Source organism: Coptis chinensis, chromosome 9 (assembly GCF_015680905.1).
Source record: "Coptis chinensis isolate HL-2020 chromosome 9, ASM1568090v1, whole genome shotgun sequence".
In the NCBI taxonomy this organism is placed as follows: Eukaryota; Viridiplantae; Streptophyta; class Magnoliopsida; order Ranunculales; family Ranunculaceae; genus Coptis; species Coptis chinensis.
Window position 1 is genome coordinate 16,864,215 of NC_141464.1, and position 17,067 is coordinate 16,881,281.

Genomic DNA, 17,067 nt, shown 5'->3' on the forward strand with positions numbered 1-17,067 from the left:
ATGGCTGTTCTGGTATGGTTTATCTCATTTTTTGTGTACTACTTGTCACTTTGATATTGTATAAAAGTATTTTGAAGGTATAGGGTTATCTCAATTTGGTTCAAGTCTTATAGGAATAGGGCCATTTCAATGTGTATTGAAGCCATGTTAAATACAATTTTTATTTATATAAACATGTTAGGGATTATAAACTTAATAAGTTGTAATGGTTGTACACTTGAGGATTGGTGAAAATGCAAATTTGCACTTCCATTGTCCAAAGAATGAGGTTATTGGTTTTGGTCAACCTAAAGTCTAACTTTGGAACAACATAAAGCATCCAGAGAAGTACTTTATGTTAACTAGACAATGGCAATCTGAGATGAAATGATGAACAATGACTTTGGTGTCTATCAAAGGACAATCACCATTGACCATAGATAAATTGGTTTCTACTGCTTCCTGTTTATTTATTTATTTTTAAAAGTTTGAAACAATACACTACTTTAAACTGTTTAAAGTATCACCGAAGTTATAGTGAAGAGGGAGGAATGGATGCTGGCTAACTTTATCTCTTTAATAGAGCAAAAGGGATGTGATACAATTCTCTTTTAGTTTTGTATCCTTTTCACGCAAGGGGAAAATAAAAAGCAACAGCCCCCTTTATTTTTTGCCCACTGAAAAATGGAAGTTTATAATATCAGTTCAATTGAAGCCTTTTGATCAGACAAATCTCTTTACACCTTGAATTACACTATCACAGAAGATCTATTTTACGAGATTGATTTTGGAGAAAAACAAAATTTTAGGATAATCAGACACTTGTTGGGGAATTAAGCAATACCAATTGATCCCCACTACACAGATAACTTGTATTTGAACTTACTTCAACTCTAGACAAATTCTAAATATCAACTACAACCTATTCTAACATTCCCAACTCTCTAAACAACTATTAACAAACAGATAATAATGTAAAGCAGAATCGCCTAATAATGCCTACTTCCACAAGAGCTAGTCCTTTTATAAAGTGGGAAGGAAGATTACAATCTCTCTTTTCAGTCTCTCACCTTACTAGATCACTCTTATCTCTTTACAGGCTTGTCTCTCTGTAAAAGTTATCTCTCAATCTTGATAGCTTTCAAGATTGGGTTTTCTCTAACTTTTGTGTGTTGTCTCTTGTGTCTTAGGTTTTGCCAAAAAAACCCAAACATGTAATGCAAAACTCGCGGTTTCGCAAAAATAGAATCCTGCCAAAAGTAGGCATGGGCGCGGGCGCGCTCGAAATTGTGCTACAACAGGCACGGGGCGCGCTCTTGCCTTGGACGATGTCCAAGCGCTTGAGCGCGGGGCGCACTTCAGATTAGGCTATGGAGGGCGAGGGGCGCGCTCTTGCCTTGGACGATGTCCAGGCGCTTGAGCGCGGGTGCGCTTCAAATTAGGCTTGAGGAGGCCGCGGGCACGCTCTGTCTTTTCCACACACAAGCGGAACTGATTTCTCTACTCTCCTCATGTGAGGGATAACTCCAACAACACTCACATCACTTGTGCCTAACATAAAATCCTAGTGGTCTATGTGATGAGTTTATTTTGCAGAAAACCTAACCGTACCATCAATTACATATTTTACATTAAAAAGGTACTATTAACTGTTGTCAGCCTGGTCTTCCCCGTCTCTATTATTATTTTTTTCTCTAGTAGTCAAAGTTGTGGATCAATTTAACAAACTGTTGTTCTCAAAGTCTGTAATATATTAATAGGCCATTCCTGATTTTAAGTTGGTATTAGTGCACAGATTAAGTTTTTTGCGATTTTTCGGTGGTAGTTTCTCTTTAACATTCTTGGAATTTGAAATTGTACAAACACAGGGTAACTGAGGTCTATTTAATGATGAGACACACATTGAGAAAATAGCCCAGATGTTCTGGTATTTTTAGTGTATCCACTTGTTTAGTAGAGTGCACTCTGCTAGTGACCAGTCATGAGTATTGAGATATTAAGTAAGGAAGGATCCCTTCTCAGTATATACTTGCTCATTGTAATCATTTTCACTTGTAGCTGTCTTATTTAGCATTTTTTTACTATTCCTCTCCTTTCCATGGATCACGCAAACTCTACTGAACCAACAAATATGTCTGTGGGAGAGAGAATATTGACGAGGAGTGGTGCAGCTCTAACCCAAAGCAGCAACTCCACTTCTTTTATTTCTGTGAACTAATTTTTATTCTTGTTTTCTTGATCTGGCAATGAACTACTGGTGTATATCATTTGCAGCAAGTCACTTATGAAGCTGAAGGATGGAGATCAAGGATGCCCATAATTCAGGTAAGTTCATTTAATTATGGGTTGATGGATCTTTGTAGTGTCTCTGTTTCCTTTCTATGCACGAAACATTCACCCAACCTCTTTCATATACAGAAATGCGCATAAAGTAAAAGTGTTGGATTACTTTAATCTTACATCTTTAACATGTTAATCTAGTATTGATCAAAAAAATAATTAAAAGAAAAATACCTTCAAAGCCGCCGAAATTGGAGATTGACAGTAAATAGAAACTTTCCAAAGCTGAATCCAAATCACGTAGTCTTCAGCCTTCTAGTAGTATTCACCACACAACACACCACAAAACACTTTTGCTTTTCTCCTACTTTTAGTTGTACTTTTTCTGGAAAGACTAATTGTCCCTTTCTCCAAAAAGTTATTCTCTTGTATAGAGAAACTTTGAGAATACGTAAGTGTGTGTGTAGTGGGATCCACTTAGGATTCCAAGTCTTATCTTAAGAAGACAAGTCATTGTCATACAAGTACTTGTACTTGATATATTAAACCCTTCTAATATATACCTCTTTAATATGGAAAGTGCCCATTAACAAATCCATATTTACAATAAGGCCCTTGGAACTTTCAAGAAAGTCCTTTCCTACCATTAATTATATCTAAGTCCCTCCACCTTACTTGTATTCACAATTAGACCATTGGGAATTTGTTCTTCACTGTCACACCCATGTCTAATTGACCCAATTTGACATTTAACATCAATTGAGCATTAAGAAACTATTTCTTATACCAGCCGGGTTTGAGCTCAATTAGTTATGTCACAATTTCCTAATACATAACTCCGTAGAGGGGTGGATCCTTTATTAGAATTCGTGATTCAAGACGTCCTACATTCATTACCCAAAATGTCAAGTCTAGTCTATAAATAGACATTACTTTTTAACATCTCAAAGTAATAAATTTGAGACACAATGAATTTTCACAATTCCTCAAGTCTAGGGATTAATTGGTAGAGTGAGATTTGCACACTAACCTTAATAGCGAATTTATAGTGTGTTCTCACTTTGATCCCCTCAGTGTCAGTCATGTGACTACACCAATATACAAACTTAGAGTCATACTCAAATGATTGAGATATCATCATCTTATCATATAGCAATTATGTATATTACAGTCTTATAAATGAAGCGTCCAACTTCATGTGCTTGATTATTCTAGGTAAATAGATACATTCAAATCTCCCGCACATGACTCTTCATGTGCTTGATTATTCTAATTCTATTACCTATGGAACTTATGGTTTCATCATATGATATTAGTTCACCCATATGCATAATAATAAGATTCGTGTATTTAATTAAACATCATCATGTATAAACAATAAATGTTCATTGGTTTTGTAAAGGCCAAATATCCCAACAATCTCCCACTGGCCTTCAAAGCCATAAGCAACCATTCTAAAACCCATAATATTAATATAAGGGTCTGCACATACATATATACCAATATATAGTATTTGGTCCTCATAGACTATATCATTCATAATGACTAGTGTATCATATACATATGAGACCATTAACATAGCCATTGTACCTTCAACCTTCTTGTAAAACACAAGGTCCTTCCTTACATTGATCAAAACCAAGCAATTTGATTGTTTGATCAAAGTTTACATTCCAACTCCTTAAAGCTTGTAGGAACTGTAAAGCCTCTAGGTTCTAAAACGCAGTCTTTACATCCATTTGCCAAATCATATAGTCATAATGAGTAGCAATCACTATAAGGATTCTAATGGACTTTTCATGGCTACTGGCGAAAAAGTTTTCTCATATTTGATAACCTTTTTTTGAGTAATCATTTTCTCCACCAGTCTCGCTTTAAAAGTCTCTACCTTTCTATTAGCTCCCCTTTAACTTTTAAATAACTACTTATTCTTAATAGGCTTAATATTTGGCAATGGATCAACAAGTTCCCAGACTTTGTTGGAATACATGGACTCCATTTCCGATCTCATTTCTTCACGCCATTTTCTCGAATCAATATCAGAAATTGCTTTTTCGTAGTGTATAGGATCTTTATCCTTGTCATATGATATAACATAGAAAGTGTCTCTTAATAATAGGGTTAACTTTTCTGGAGGTCTAATTGCCCCCCACTACTTAATCTTGGAATAGAATAGTTTAGATAAACTCTGAACTTTACATGGAAGTTTTATCTAAATTATAAATTAATCTAGATTGAACATAAATAGGAATATCTGCTGACATTTCTAAGGCTTATCTCAAAAAAGATATAGAGAGAGTTTGAATAACTCACCATAGTCCAAACCATACCCCATAAGATTATGTTCCTTCTTTCTGCAATCTCTTTTTGTTGTGGAGTTCTTGGTGCACTTAATTGAAACAAAATCATATTTTGCATTAAGTTACCTTTTGTTTTCACATTTATAGGCCCATGTACATCTGTATGTATTAACTCTATTAACTATGTGGCTCTTGACCCTTTACTTTAAAAGATCTTTTAGTCATCTCTCCTTCTAAATAAGATTATAGGTTGAGGAAGATTATAAAGGGAGTGAACTTAAAATCCCATCTTTCACCCAAGCTATCAATCTTATTCAGATTGATATGACCAAGTTTAAGTGCCACAAGTTTGTTAGATTAACTGAAGAAAATACCTTCTTTTGAGGTAATAACATATGATGAATTACTAATATCAAAATCATTTATTTCTAGCATAGAAGAAAGTAAATAGAGACCATTTTCCAAAAAACCAGAGGCAATAATCTTTTTATTTAATCTGATTACAACTTTTGAATCAAATGAAATAGAATATTATATTCTGACTTATAATAAAGTGCAGAAACAGAAACCAAATTTCTCCTAATCCCTGGAACATAAAAATAGTCTTCTAAAACCAACATTTTCTTTTCTAATGCTAAACAATAAACTCCTATTGATACTGTAGCAACATTTACCTCTGTCATCCCTAGTGCTTGGTACACCTTTTCTTCATTCATCCTTCTTTTCCTCTGAAACTCCTGTAACATTTTACAAAAGTAGTTAGTGGTCTCTTATTCTACATAACAAGTGTTAGAAGGAAATACCAACTCTTTGGTTTCAAGAATAAAGGATTGCATACCTTCTTTTTTTGTTTTGTTTCATAGCTAGATACTCTCTACGATTTAAACTTCCAATGACCGGGGCTTTTCCACAATGGTAACAATTACCTTTTCGCTTTAGCCCCCTCAATTTTTCTCCACTCCCCTTTTGCCCCAAGGGGCAAACTTTTTTTTACCCTTTTCCACTTGCCTTTGCCTTTTCGGCAGGCTTGGAAACACCAACATTTTCTCGAGACCAAGATACTTGGCTTAACCTTAACTAAGTCTTGACTGCAAAAGAGTTCATTAACTCTGGCGATGTCGGATCCATATTGTTCATGTTGTAGTTCAACTTGAACTGATTAAATGAAACTGGCAAATCTTGAAGAATAGCATCAACTCCGAGAATTGGCGTCTATTTGGTAGGATCTCCAACTCATTGACATCGCCAATCATCTTAAGGATATGCTCCCTAACCGAGTCCCATCATCCATTTTGTATTCATCGGGTTTGCCATTGCAATCGGCGTTTAGTCGCGATTTTGTTAAGCCAAACATCTCTTGCAAATTGGTCATGATCTCGATGGTTGTACCAAAATTTTGGTGTTGGTCTTTGGAGACGCGTTTGACATGGATGCGGGGAGATAACACTTGGACATCTCATTGGCCTTTTGCCATTTTTGTACTCATCTTTCAAAATTCTTGCACTAGCATTGTCTGGCGGTTCGGGGGCAAGGGGTAGTGAGAAAGAATTTGTAACTTTCAACAGTCAAGATAATGTTAATGTTACGCTTCCAGTCCACATAATTAGGACCAGTTAACTTGTTCTCTTTTAAGATAGATGCTAAGGGACGGAAATTTGATTGAGACATATCTGGAACATTTACATTTACACAAAAATTATTATAATACATTTAATATTGGTTTTGGGAATTTAATAAACCAATTTCCCGCTTATATAATAAAAATACAACACCCTCCATATTGTATCAATAAGACAAATATAAGCAATGGAAACCTAATACTTATGAATAATCTCTTATCCGTAAGGCATCAAAATTATTCAACTTAATCAGGCGAGTTCTACTAGACCCATCAATTTCACATACATGTAATATGATTTTCATTATTATTCTTTTTGCTACTAAAACATAATTACACAAACCGTAGGGCTGTCAACTATGTTTCAGCCAAGTATACCATCATCATAATTCATTAATATAACTGTGAGATAATGAATCCGTAAGGGAAAACACTCCCACTAGCCATACATGAATTTTTCCTCTCGAGAATAGACAATAGGCAAAAATATTTTAGCATGCAATTAATTTATCCGTACGGATCATATTAATCACATCTAAAAATATAATAATTCGTATTGAATTGATAACGGTGTAGCAGAGGATTTAATTAATTCAGTAAATTAAATCGCCTTTTACCACTTGCTTTATATAGACCGACGGTATTAATCAATAAAAAAAAACAACGTTAAGACAATGACATCTTTCTAATTTTCTAATTAAGAGACTATACATCTCTTGCCAAAATTAAAGATCAATCATTAATATATTAGTGTACTGCGGAAAAAAAATAGCTGGCATCATATGCAAATAGTTATCTCATAAATATCATGCATGCAAATAAGAAAAAAAATATATCTAATCTAGCATGTAATGTGTGTATCTAATATATCATATAATAATTTAGCATCTGGACAAGCATATCTGACTCATGCGCGTACGTACTATGTGTTTGCATCATTATATATGCATTTTTAATTAGTATATAGTGCATGACTCCATGTTCTATGTTTTTGTGCATCCCATGCATTGAATAAATACTGTACTTGTCCAATAAAGTAAGCTGTAATAGCAAACTTCCAAAAAATAGAACTACACATGTGTACCACTTATAACCATGTCTATTGTACAAGCTTCAAAAGTTTTGTAAGCATCTCATGTGTCACAGTAGACAAAGTTCCAGCATCTATATACTTCTAAAAAAAAGGTCCTTTACTTAGCATGTGGTCCATACATATCATGCAAAGAAGAGCACATGTCAGGCAAAGAAAACTTAATTGAAGTACAAAGCCTTAAAAGTACATCCTACTTTATTTTGTTAGCAGCTACTAACATGGCTAAAAAATTAGTCCAACGTCTATTTATCTTATGTAAAAAGATTATGTTTAATTAAACAGGATACATGATAGCCACTAATTAAACAAATTAATATGCAAGTAGTAAAACAAAAATTGTACAGACTATTAATATACTCATGCAACAAAAAACCATATTAATAAACTAACATCTCATGTTAACAACGTTAATATATTTTTTCTTTTATACAAATTTAAATAGTAAGTCCTAATACTAAAAAAAAATTGCACCTTTATTACTAGGAACATGCAGATCTGAAATTACCATATATCTCATATAAAATTTTCAGATCTGATTATTCTTTTTAAAAGCAAATCAAAAATAGATAATATCATGACCCGCTCCGATACCAATTGTTGTATTTTTAATCCTACATCTTTAACACGTCTTAATCTAAGTATTGATCAAAAAATAATTAAAAGAAAAATACCTTCAAAGCCACTAAATGGAGATTGACAAGAAATAGAAACTTTCCAAAGTGAATCCAAATCACGTAGTCTTCAAAATTCTCTAAGTAGTATTCACCACACAATACACCACAAAATATTTTTGCTTTTCTTAACTTTTTTTTAGATTTCCTTTTCCTGAAAGACTAATGGTCCCTTTCTCCAAAAAGTTATTCTCTTATATAGAAAACTTTGAGAATCGTGAAGTGTGTGTAGTGGGATCCACTTGGGATTCCAAGTCTTATCTTAAAGAAGACAAGTCCTCATCTACAATTACTGATTCTTACTTGATATATTAAAACCCCTTTTATATATATATCTCTTTAATATGGAAAGTCTTGCATTAACAAATCCATATTTATAATAAGGCCCTTGGAACTTTTCGAAAGTCCTTTCCTACCATTAATTATATCTAAGTCCTTCCACCTTACTTATATTCACAATTAGACCATTTGAATTTGTTCTTTTATCACACACCCATGCCTAATTGATCCAATTTGACATTTAACATCAATTGAAGCATTAAGAAACTATTTCTTATACTGCGTAGGGTTTGAGCTCAATTAGTTATGTCACAATTTCCTAATACATAACTCCAGGTAGAGTGGTGGATCCTTTATTAAATTAAGTGATTCAAGACGTCCTACATTCATTACCCAAAATGTCAAGTCTAGTCATAAATAGACATTACTTTTAATATCTCAAAATAATAAATTTGAGACCTAAATGAATTTTCACAATTTCTCAAGTCTGGGATTAATTGGTAGAGTGAGATTTGCACACTAACCTTAATAAATAATTTATAGTGTGTTCTCACTTTGATCTCCTCGATTAATCAATTATGTGACTACACCAATATACAAACTTATAGTCATATTCAAATGATTGAGATATCATCATCTTGTCATATAGCAATTATGTATATTACAGTCTTATAAATGAAGCGTACAACTTCACTCCTAAGTGTGAGCATTATAGGTAAATAGATACAATCAAATCTCCCGCATATGACTCTTCATATGCTTGATTGTTTAATTATATTACCTATGGAAATTATGGTTTCATCATATGATATTAGTTCACCCATATGCATAATAATAAGATTCGTGTATTTAATTAAACATCGTGGATAAACAATAAATGTTAATTGGGTTTGTAAAAGCCAAATATCCCAACAAAAGGTCATCCGTCTCTTCAGAAAGGTGGCTGCCATGAGGCTCACGATATTGAAGATCTAGTGAAGCTTGGACGAGCTGTGAAAGGTTTGTTTTCATAATCTATTGAGATCTTGAATTCATTTTGTTATTAAAGCTTATCGAGGAAATGAGGAATTCTCTTTTTGTAGGTTGTTCATATTTTGCAGCACGTTCAATGGCACAAGAAGCTCAGCTAGTTTTCTGCCCATACAGCTATATCTTAAGTCCTTCAATTCGAAGTGCAATGGAAGTAGATCTTAAAGGATCCATTGTGATTCTTGATGAAGCCCAGTATGCTCTTATTACCTCTCCATTGCTAGCAAAAGTTTTAAGTTGACTAATTTTATTCCTTGTCGACCATTATTAATAACAGCATGTATTACATTTAGTATTGTAAATGGTATTCTCATTATTTTTATTATTATCATTTTTGCATGTTGTTATTATTATTATTATTATTAACTTTTACTTATAAAAAAGGAATAGTAATTGGTATTATTGTTGTTGTTCCTCATGTTGAAGAGACCTAGTTTTGTAGCTTTATCCTCTTCGGTTTTATACTTTTGACAGTCTTGGGATATATAGTAGTGGATAAGCATCAAATTGTTGATTAACAAAAATAAACAAAAACAAAAGATTCCTACTTTTGTTGATGTTGACCCCCAACAATTAATAAAGTTCTGTCCTTTCATGGAAGCTATCTCTATCCCTCTAAGCCTTGATCTCTCCATAATGTTCGCATTGCCTTTTGTTATCCTTTTCTAGGCCTGAATATTGATCCAATGTTGAATTGCTTGTTCCAAGATGGCAAGATATGGATAACAATATAACCACCACTAAGGAAATGGTAGTAGAATAACTTCATTGTTTAGTCTAAGTGAATCGATATTGATACACGTATAAATCCAGCTTTTATCTGATTTAAGCTTTCTCAAGTTCTTTTTTAAGCTTTCTTAAGTTGATCATCATGAAGGTGTTGTGCATAAAGGCAATCGGATGTCTAGTATTACCTTCTGTTTTAGTCTTTTTGTTGGCAATATACACATTGACATTAAAAAACGTTATCATGTACCCTTTTTAGTTTTTTTCTTTAAAATCCAATCACTCTAAGTGCAAAGAAAATAGGAAGTTAGGAGCATCCATTGAACTGAATGGCATAAGTCATATTGTGTGGATATGGGCATGTTGGGTTTCTTGAAGTACTTGTGCAACTTTATTTTGTCATCTAGCCATGTTCTGTATTATGAAAAGAAATGCTATTATGGGTAATCAGTTTGTTATCGATGTCTTCTTTACTGAGTTCTGTTAGTCTTGGGTTATTAAGTTGAGTCAAGTTTTTTCAACATGTGATTGTTAAGTTCTGAGACTGCAGCCACAAAGTTATGAAAATCTATTACTTTTCTTTGGTTGATCCTACATAAGTGTTTTCTCTGTCACTTGATTTGAGTTATACAAGAAGACCTATTGTAGGTATGGGTAAGGACTTGAAGGGCAAAAGAACTAAGTGTTGACAAAGAAAAGTTGCCTGAGGTTTGAAGGTGAAATGCCAAAGGAAAGGCTGTGATCATTAGGAGAGAGAATGTAATGAGCTTGTGTAAGTTGTGCCCCTCTCACCCACTATTTATAGTGGAAGCTTTTGAGGTAGGCAGGTAAGCACATGCTACTCACATACAAAGAAGTGGTGTGGACATAGCTGGCAAGTATTTCCACATCAGCTCTTTATTGTGTGGGTCTCAGCCCTTGCGGTGCCGGATGTGGCGACTCTGCCCCAGTGCCACAAGGCATACAGTGGCGTGTTCACTGGAAGCCGAGTAGTTTGGCATTTCGTGACCCTCCAGACCACTATATCCTTGTCGACCCCCATGTTCTTCTGTCTAGCTAAAGTGCCAGCTAGGCGTTTGTAGACACGACGTAAAATTTCATGCTGACTCCAGGTTAGGTAGGCGTTATAGAGTTCCACATAGGCTTTCTTGCTGATTCATGTTTCAGCTGAGCATTTGGGATGCCACGTTAGGTCAAGATAATTTAGGGTGCGTGCACGTATTTATATTCTGTACTATAAAGCAAAAGCAAACAAAGAAAGATAGCGACAAAAAACACAATAGACAACAAAAGAGTAACCCCTCAAATTCCTTCCACTGCCTAGACCCAGGATTTGTTTCCTTTTAATTTGTAGATCTTCACGCCACCCACACACCCACACACCCATTCCCCCCTTTTCTTTTCCCACATAGGCTGATTAAACTCTATGAACAGTGGCAATCCCTATAAGTTCTCATCTCGATCAAGTTATGTGTAGTTTTGTAAGTGTGGAAATTCAAATACCTAGTGAAACCAAAAATTCTGTTACGTAGTACAGATATCTGCAAATAAGTAGGCGTAGCTATGCATCCTCTGATTTTCAATTAAAATACAGATTGACAGTTTATTCAGTGGGAATGCAGTTGCTATCCCCATTCTTGTAAATAATATATCCTTAACATATGGGGGCTGGGTTTGATGAACCAAACCTCTATATTGCTGATATTGTCCCTACTTAACCGCCTAAGGAGGTGTGGGGTTCTCCTGAATAGGCTGCAGTGCTAAGTACTGTTTTGGTCTATCACTTAGATGGAGTGTCCAAATTGTGACAATGGACATTGTTTTGTAAGAGATGAAAATAATTTGACGAGCAACCTTCAGTACTTGACTGAGTTATTTATATTGCAAGTTACAACACATATGATGTTAGAAACGCCATTACCAAATACCAAGCACATTGCAATGAAGTAAGGTCAAGTCATACAGTTTTCTGATTCTGATTTTCCATACAATCTTGCAGCAATATAGAGGATATTGCACGAGATGCTGCTAGTGTTGACATCGAAGATGATGTCCTAGATAGTAAGTTACGGACCCACCGCTTTCCATTTTGTAAAACATTTCTGTAATGCGTTATTTATTTGTGGATCCTTCTGATAGCCTATGAAGCACGGACACTGACACGCGACACGGATACGACACGACACGGACACACAGACACGACATAATTAAAAAAAGTAAGACACGTATATGTCATGGACACGTTAAAAAGAATTATATATATAATTCTAATGCGCACCATTCTTATAGAGCCACATTCTTATGCGCACATTATAACCATATGCCCATATATATATAATTGAAATTTAACATTCTCAACCAAATTTTAATCAAAATATGAACACTAGTTTTGAACATGTCCAACTCTAAAATAGTAAACAACAACATACATGTCCAATAATGTAAGTTAATGCCAACGAAAGAAATAACAATTATAGAAGATTTGTAACAAATATATATAAAAAGGACTTGCAGTTGTGCATTGTGCCTCATTTTTCTTATTTCAAAAGTGAAATAAAATCCCTACCCAAGTCGTGTCTTCTTTTAAGTATTTTAATCACTTTTTAAAAAATAGGAATAAAATGTAGAAGTGTCCCCGTGTGTCCCTAGCGTGTCCACGGAGTGTCGGAAATTCTAAAAATCTATCTAATAAAACAGAAAGGAGTGGGAGGACAGATTCCACGTCATAAGGTGAGACGTGGTCAACACACCTCCTAACTATAGCCACTAAAAAATCATAGAGAGTGAATTAAAAAGCTTTTATGGGGTGAGTTAAAAGGTTTTTCTCACCTCACCCACCCCACACAAAAAGAGTCAACATTGGACAAAATTTTTATGGGTTGAATTTTTTATGGGCTTGGAAACATGAGCATGGGCTCAATTAAAAAAAATGGTAATAGTGGGGGTAGGCATCCAAAAATCAGCCAAAAGTCAACAATTGCGGCTGGGTTTATAAACTGTTGGGCCTCCAAATTTGACATAGTACTGCACAATTGGCTGACCCAATTGATACTATTGGGCTTATGGATAATAGACAATTGGACTGGCCTTGCGCCGCGACGAGTTGTTTCGCGCCGAAGGCGCACATATGCCTTACGCTGAAGGCGTGACGAGTTGTTTCGTGCCGAAGGCGCGACGTGTTGTTTCATGCCGAAGTCACGCGTTTTGGCACATGTACACCTTGCGCCGAAGGCGCGACAAGTTGTCGGGGGTAGCACGGCAAGCAGGTCGAGATCTTGTGGGCCGTAGGCACAGGCATATCCTAGTTAATTAATAAATCCGACACTCCAAATCGAGTATCGGACACGTGTTGGAGGCGTGTCGGGGAGTGTCGGTGTCCGATACGTGTCTGGCACGGATACGTTGCCCCTAGAGGAGTGTCCGTGCTTCATAGCTGATAGCATTGAAGAGAGAACTGGAGCAACTATGCTTTGTCGATTCTTCAGTTTACCAACCTTTACATGATATGTTCGAGGTTGTTTTATCTTCCCTCCCCTATTTACTGGTCTTCGGATGATTGCTGGTCATATATTGATGGTTTCAACTGTGTAGGGAATCATAAGTTGGATTGGCCGGAGGGTGGATACCTTGGTGAAGCGGGAGTTCCAGCATTACTTTCCATGGCAAGTTGATTTAGTTACTTCATTTTTGTCAGGCTTTTTTTGTTGTTTGTTTGCAAACAAAATGCTATTATTTCACCGCACTTTCATGCTTTCTGATATAGGTTAAGATTGATAATGTTAAATTGGTTCAGTGTCTTAAGTTTGCCTATAAGGATTCTAGGAACTGTAGAAATTAGATATACTTATCTTAGTAAGTATCTGTATAAAGAAAGTTTGGCTGGTGTTTACTAGAAGTACCAAAGAACTGTTACAGTGTGTGTGAAATATGTTGATTTTTTTGCAGCGAGCCACACATGGAAAAACCTTATAATTTATTCGTTGTGCCCAAGAAATGATCTCTTTAACAAAGACATGCTGACCCTTGTAAAACTGATACATAAACCTCCTTGGGTTAGGACCGTTTCTTTGGCACATAAGTATTCTTGAAAATATCTTTTGTCGCAGTTGTCTTTCAGTATTCCGCGAAAATATATTCTTTTATGGGTTTCACCATATATACTGATCATACGCTTTCCAAAACTTTGGGAACATTCTTCACATTTTTAATACTTGTCACATAATTGTTCCAGTTGGAGTGGTGACTAGGCTTTAGGAGAGCTTCAAGAAGCTGGCATTTCACAGCAGTTCTTCATGATTTTGTTTGATTGTGCTACTAAGGTATTTATTGAAACTTGAAAGTGGTTTTGGACTTTAATCCTTCAAATATCTTATTTTAGTTTATCCTTTCAAGGCAGTCAAAGCTGCATCAGATGCTGAATCAAAAGTACGAGAACATTTGAGTGGTGTGTCTGTTATAGCACTGGAAGGTACTAGTACGTTGTACCCCGCAAGCTCTGTCTATTCCTCAACTCCAATTTTTTGACTCTTGCTATGTTTGACAATACCATGTAGGGTTTTTTACTTCACTTCGTTATTTTTTCTCGGGAGATGGATCCTGTACAGTTGATTATAATCTGGTTTTACAGAAGTACATTAAAAGGGATGCTGGTAAGTGCCTCCTAGTTTTATTTTGCTGTATTCTTATTATATATGGGAGGGATCCATATACAACATTTTTTATACGACAATTTATACAAAGCGGGCTGATTTTTTGTGGGTATGATCTTACTACTATAAAGATCATATCCACAAATTTTCAAATCATTTCGAGATCTCTACCCTTTCCAAAAGTTGAATTTATTTTAACGGCCAAGATTTGAAATTTAGCAACCTTCTTTTGGCATATTTAGAAATTTCCAAATGAGCCCATATTTTGTAGGGATGTTCTCTATGGTGAGAAGGTGAGATCCACAAAAATCAAGTCTTAAATGAATTTGTAGAGTGAGATGGAGGCCATTGTATAAACTGTTGTATAAAAAGTGTTGTATGTTGATCCTGCCCCGTATATATTCTTTTTTCTTTTTTAATCTCTCTCTAAATTTGAAAAGTCAAAAATGTGATTGTTACTGTTGATAGAGTAGCACCAATTGCAAACAATCACATGTTCAGGCTTGTCCTTTCTTGGAATCTAAATTACATTGACACGGATATGTGTGTCCGTATACGACTCGGTGAAATATCAAAAGTTGAGGTATATTACATACAATATGTGTCCGACACCGACAAGTGGATACGTATCCGACACGTGGATACATATCTGACATGGATTATTTTTGAAATATAGCGTGTCCATGTAACATAGCTTGGAATTATGGGTAGACAATAAAAGTGAATTAAGACTATGGTAAGTCAGCCTAAGCTGGTGTGAGTTAAACCATAACACAACAAAGTATATGTCCCGTGCACAAACATAGAATTGAAAGATTACAAGGGTTGTACGATCTGAACCCAAAACTTTATGAGTTCTGTAGATGATTCAGATTATAGTACAAAATGCCGCATATATCCCACTATCTGCCGAAATTTGAAGATTCTGCATGACACTTTTCAGTGTGACGTAATCGGGTGTGTGAACAAGAATTTGATTCAGTTAGAACAACAATGACCGCAGAGCATTAGTAGACAGCTGAAATAAATGGCTTTTAGGTTGTTAAAGGTAAAATGGCAGATGCCTTGCATCCTCTCCTTTTACATTCATTCTCAGTAGTTTATTGCAATTGGCATTGATACTTTGCCATCTTGTTTTCCTACTACGTTATAGTTTATTAGACAAATATAGTACTATTAGTAAGCATATATATTTTTCCTTCTCGAATAATAGCATGCCATATGCAGGATCTAAAGCTGGTATATGGGCACAATCCTTTAGTCTGTGGTGCATGTACCCTGCTGTTAGCTTTACTGAAATTGCTGATCTTTCTATGTCAGTGATTCTCACATCTGGGTAAGTGCATTTCACAGGCTTAACTGTGAAATTCATTTAAATCAGCAAATTTTTAACCTTTTTATACTGGCACACATCTCAATGTGCATGCTTATTTATACTCAAATACCCTGCAAGGAAGTATAGAACTCTTTCCAGCTAACTTGGTCGTTATTGTTTTGATGGTTTTAAGACAATTCTAAAATCAGGTCTTGTTTCCACAAATTTTTCTTGAATTTAAAGTTTCCATACCCCCTTGTTAATTGATGGCATGTTCTAAATAGTGGCCATGTTTTTCTGAATTTAAACATTTGAGTATTTTCTTATCCTTTTGAAAGAAGCTCTTCCTGGCTCTGTAACCAAAATCCATATTTTTTTTTGTGCAACTGAAGTTTGAAGGCTTTCTTCTTCTTTGGTGGATCATTTGGTAATACTCTGATTGTTAACATAACAGATATTCCTGTGCTCACTTTTTTTTTCTTCCTTTTGTTTTATAATGCTCTGCAGTTGCATTTAGTTTATTGTAATGCAATCTTCAGTGATATTTTCTTGAACTTTGGTGATCCAGGACACTGTCTCCAATGACCTCTTTTTCATCTGAACTGGGTGCTAAGTTTGAAACATCCATGGAAGCTCCACATGTAATAGATGTGAAATCACAGGTGTGAACTCTAGTGTGTGGTGCAGCTTGAAAATTTGATGCTTTATTGCTGCAGCTGTATTTTTATCAGCCGTTATTGATTGCAGCTCTGGGCGTCTGTTATCTCCACTGGTCCAGGGAATCAACCATTAAATGCTAGCTACAAAACAGCTGATGCATACGATTTTCAGGTATAAGTCAAATCTTCTGTTAAAAGTTTTATTTAGGGAGTGCAATCACCTCTCAGCTGAGCAAAAGTAATAGTTGAACACTGAATCTGAATGCACTTGGCGGTGTCTCTTTAGAGGAAATTTGCAAAATTGTGCCAGGTGGTGCTCTTGTATTTTTCCCTAGCTACAAGTTGATGGAAAAGCTGTGTACTCATTGGCGCGAAACTGGTCAATGGTCCCGATTAAACGCACAAAAGTCTTTTTTTGTCGGTAAGACCAACTTTGCCTTGATACAGCCTCTGCCATTGGCATCATTGT

The 17,067-nt window shown here is 35.3% G+C and overlaps 2 protein-coding genes across 6 annotated transcripts in view; both read left to right on the plus strand.

The window, feature by feature from the left end:
• Positions 1–16,776, plus strand: LOC147475041 (uncharacterized). Its single transcript, XM_086585248.1, has 14 exons — positions 1–12; positions 2,254–2,304; positions 9,120–9,219; positions 9,321–9,444; positions 11,975–12,036; positions 13,567–13,637; positions 13,739–13,802; positions 13,921–14,027; positions 14,223–14,294; positions 14,368–14,443; positions 14,529–14,624; positions 15,852–15,960; positions 16,508–16,601; positions 16,687–16,776. Exons 1-14 carry the CDS (start codon positions 1–3, stop codon positions 16,774–16,776), a joined length of 1,128 nt encoding a protein of 375 aa, XP_086441374.1.
• LOC147475042 (putative glutathione peroxidase 7, chloroplastic) overlaps positions 9,070–17,067 on the plus strand; it is a 20,005-nt gene continuing 12,007 nt past the window's right edge. For 3 of the 5 annotated variants that reach the window (XM_086584080.1, XM_086584077.1, XM_086584082.1), the window contains exons 1-11: positions 9,070–9,219; positions 9,303–9,444; positions 11,975–12,036; positions 13,567–13,637; positions 14,207–14,294; positions 14,368–14,443; positions 14,529–14,624; positions 15,852–15,960; positions 16,508–16,601; positions 16,687–16,770; positions 16,885–17,019. In XM_086584080.1, the coding sequence (XP_086440206.1) occupies positions 16,944–17,019 (76 nt within the window). In that variant the 5' untranslated portion in view covers positions 9,070–9,219; positions 9,303–9,444; positions 11,975–12,036; ... (6 more) ...; positions 16,687–16,770; positions 16,885–16,943. Of the gene's footprint in view, positions 9,220–9,302; positions 9,445–11,974; positions 12,037–13,566; positions 13,638–14,206; positions 14,295–14,367; positions 14,444–14,528; positions 14,625–15,851; positions 15,961–16,507; positions 16,602–16,686; positions 16,771–16,884; positions 17,020–17,067 lie in introns of those variants that run through there. The other 2 variants (XM_086584078.1, XM_086584079.1) reach the window with 2 other exon arrangements.

Excerpts from the sequence above, each read along its gene's own strand:
- LOC147475041 (XM_086585248.1), top strand. Across the intron at positions 9,445-11,974 it reads GTGATTCTTGATGAAGCCCA|CAATATAGAGGATATTGCAC; the intron begins GTATGCTCTTAT and ends ACAATCTTGCAG. Across the intron at positions 13,803-13,920 it reads CTATAAGGATTCTAGGAACT|CGAGCCACACATGGAAAAAC; the intron begins GTAGAAATTAGA and ends ATTTTTTTGCAG.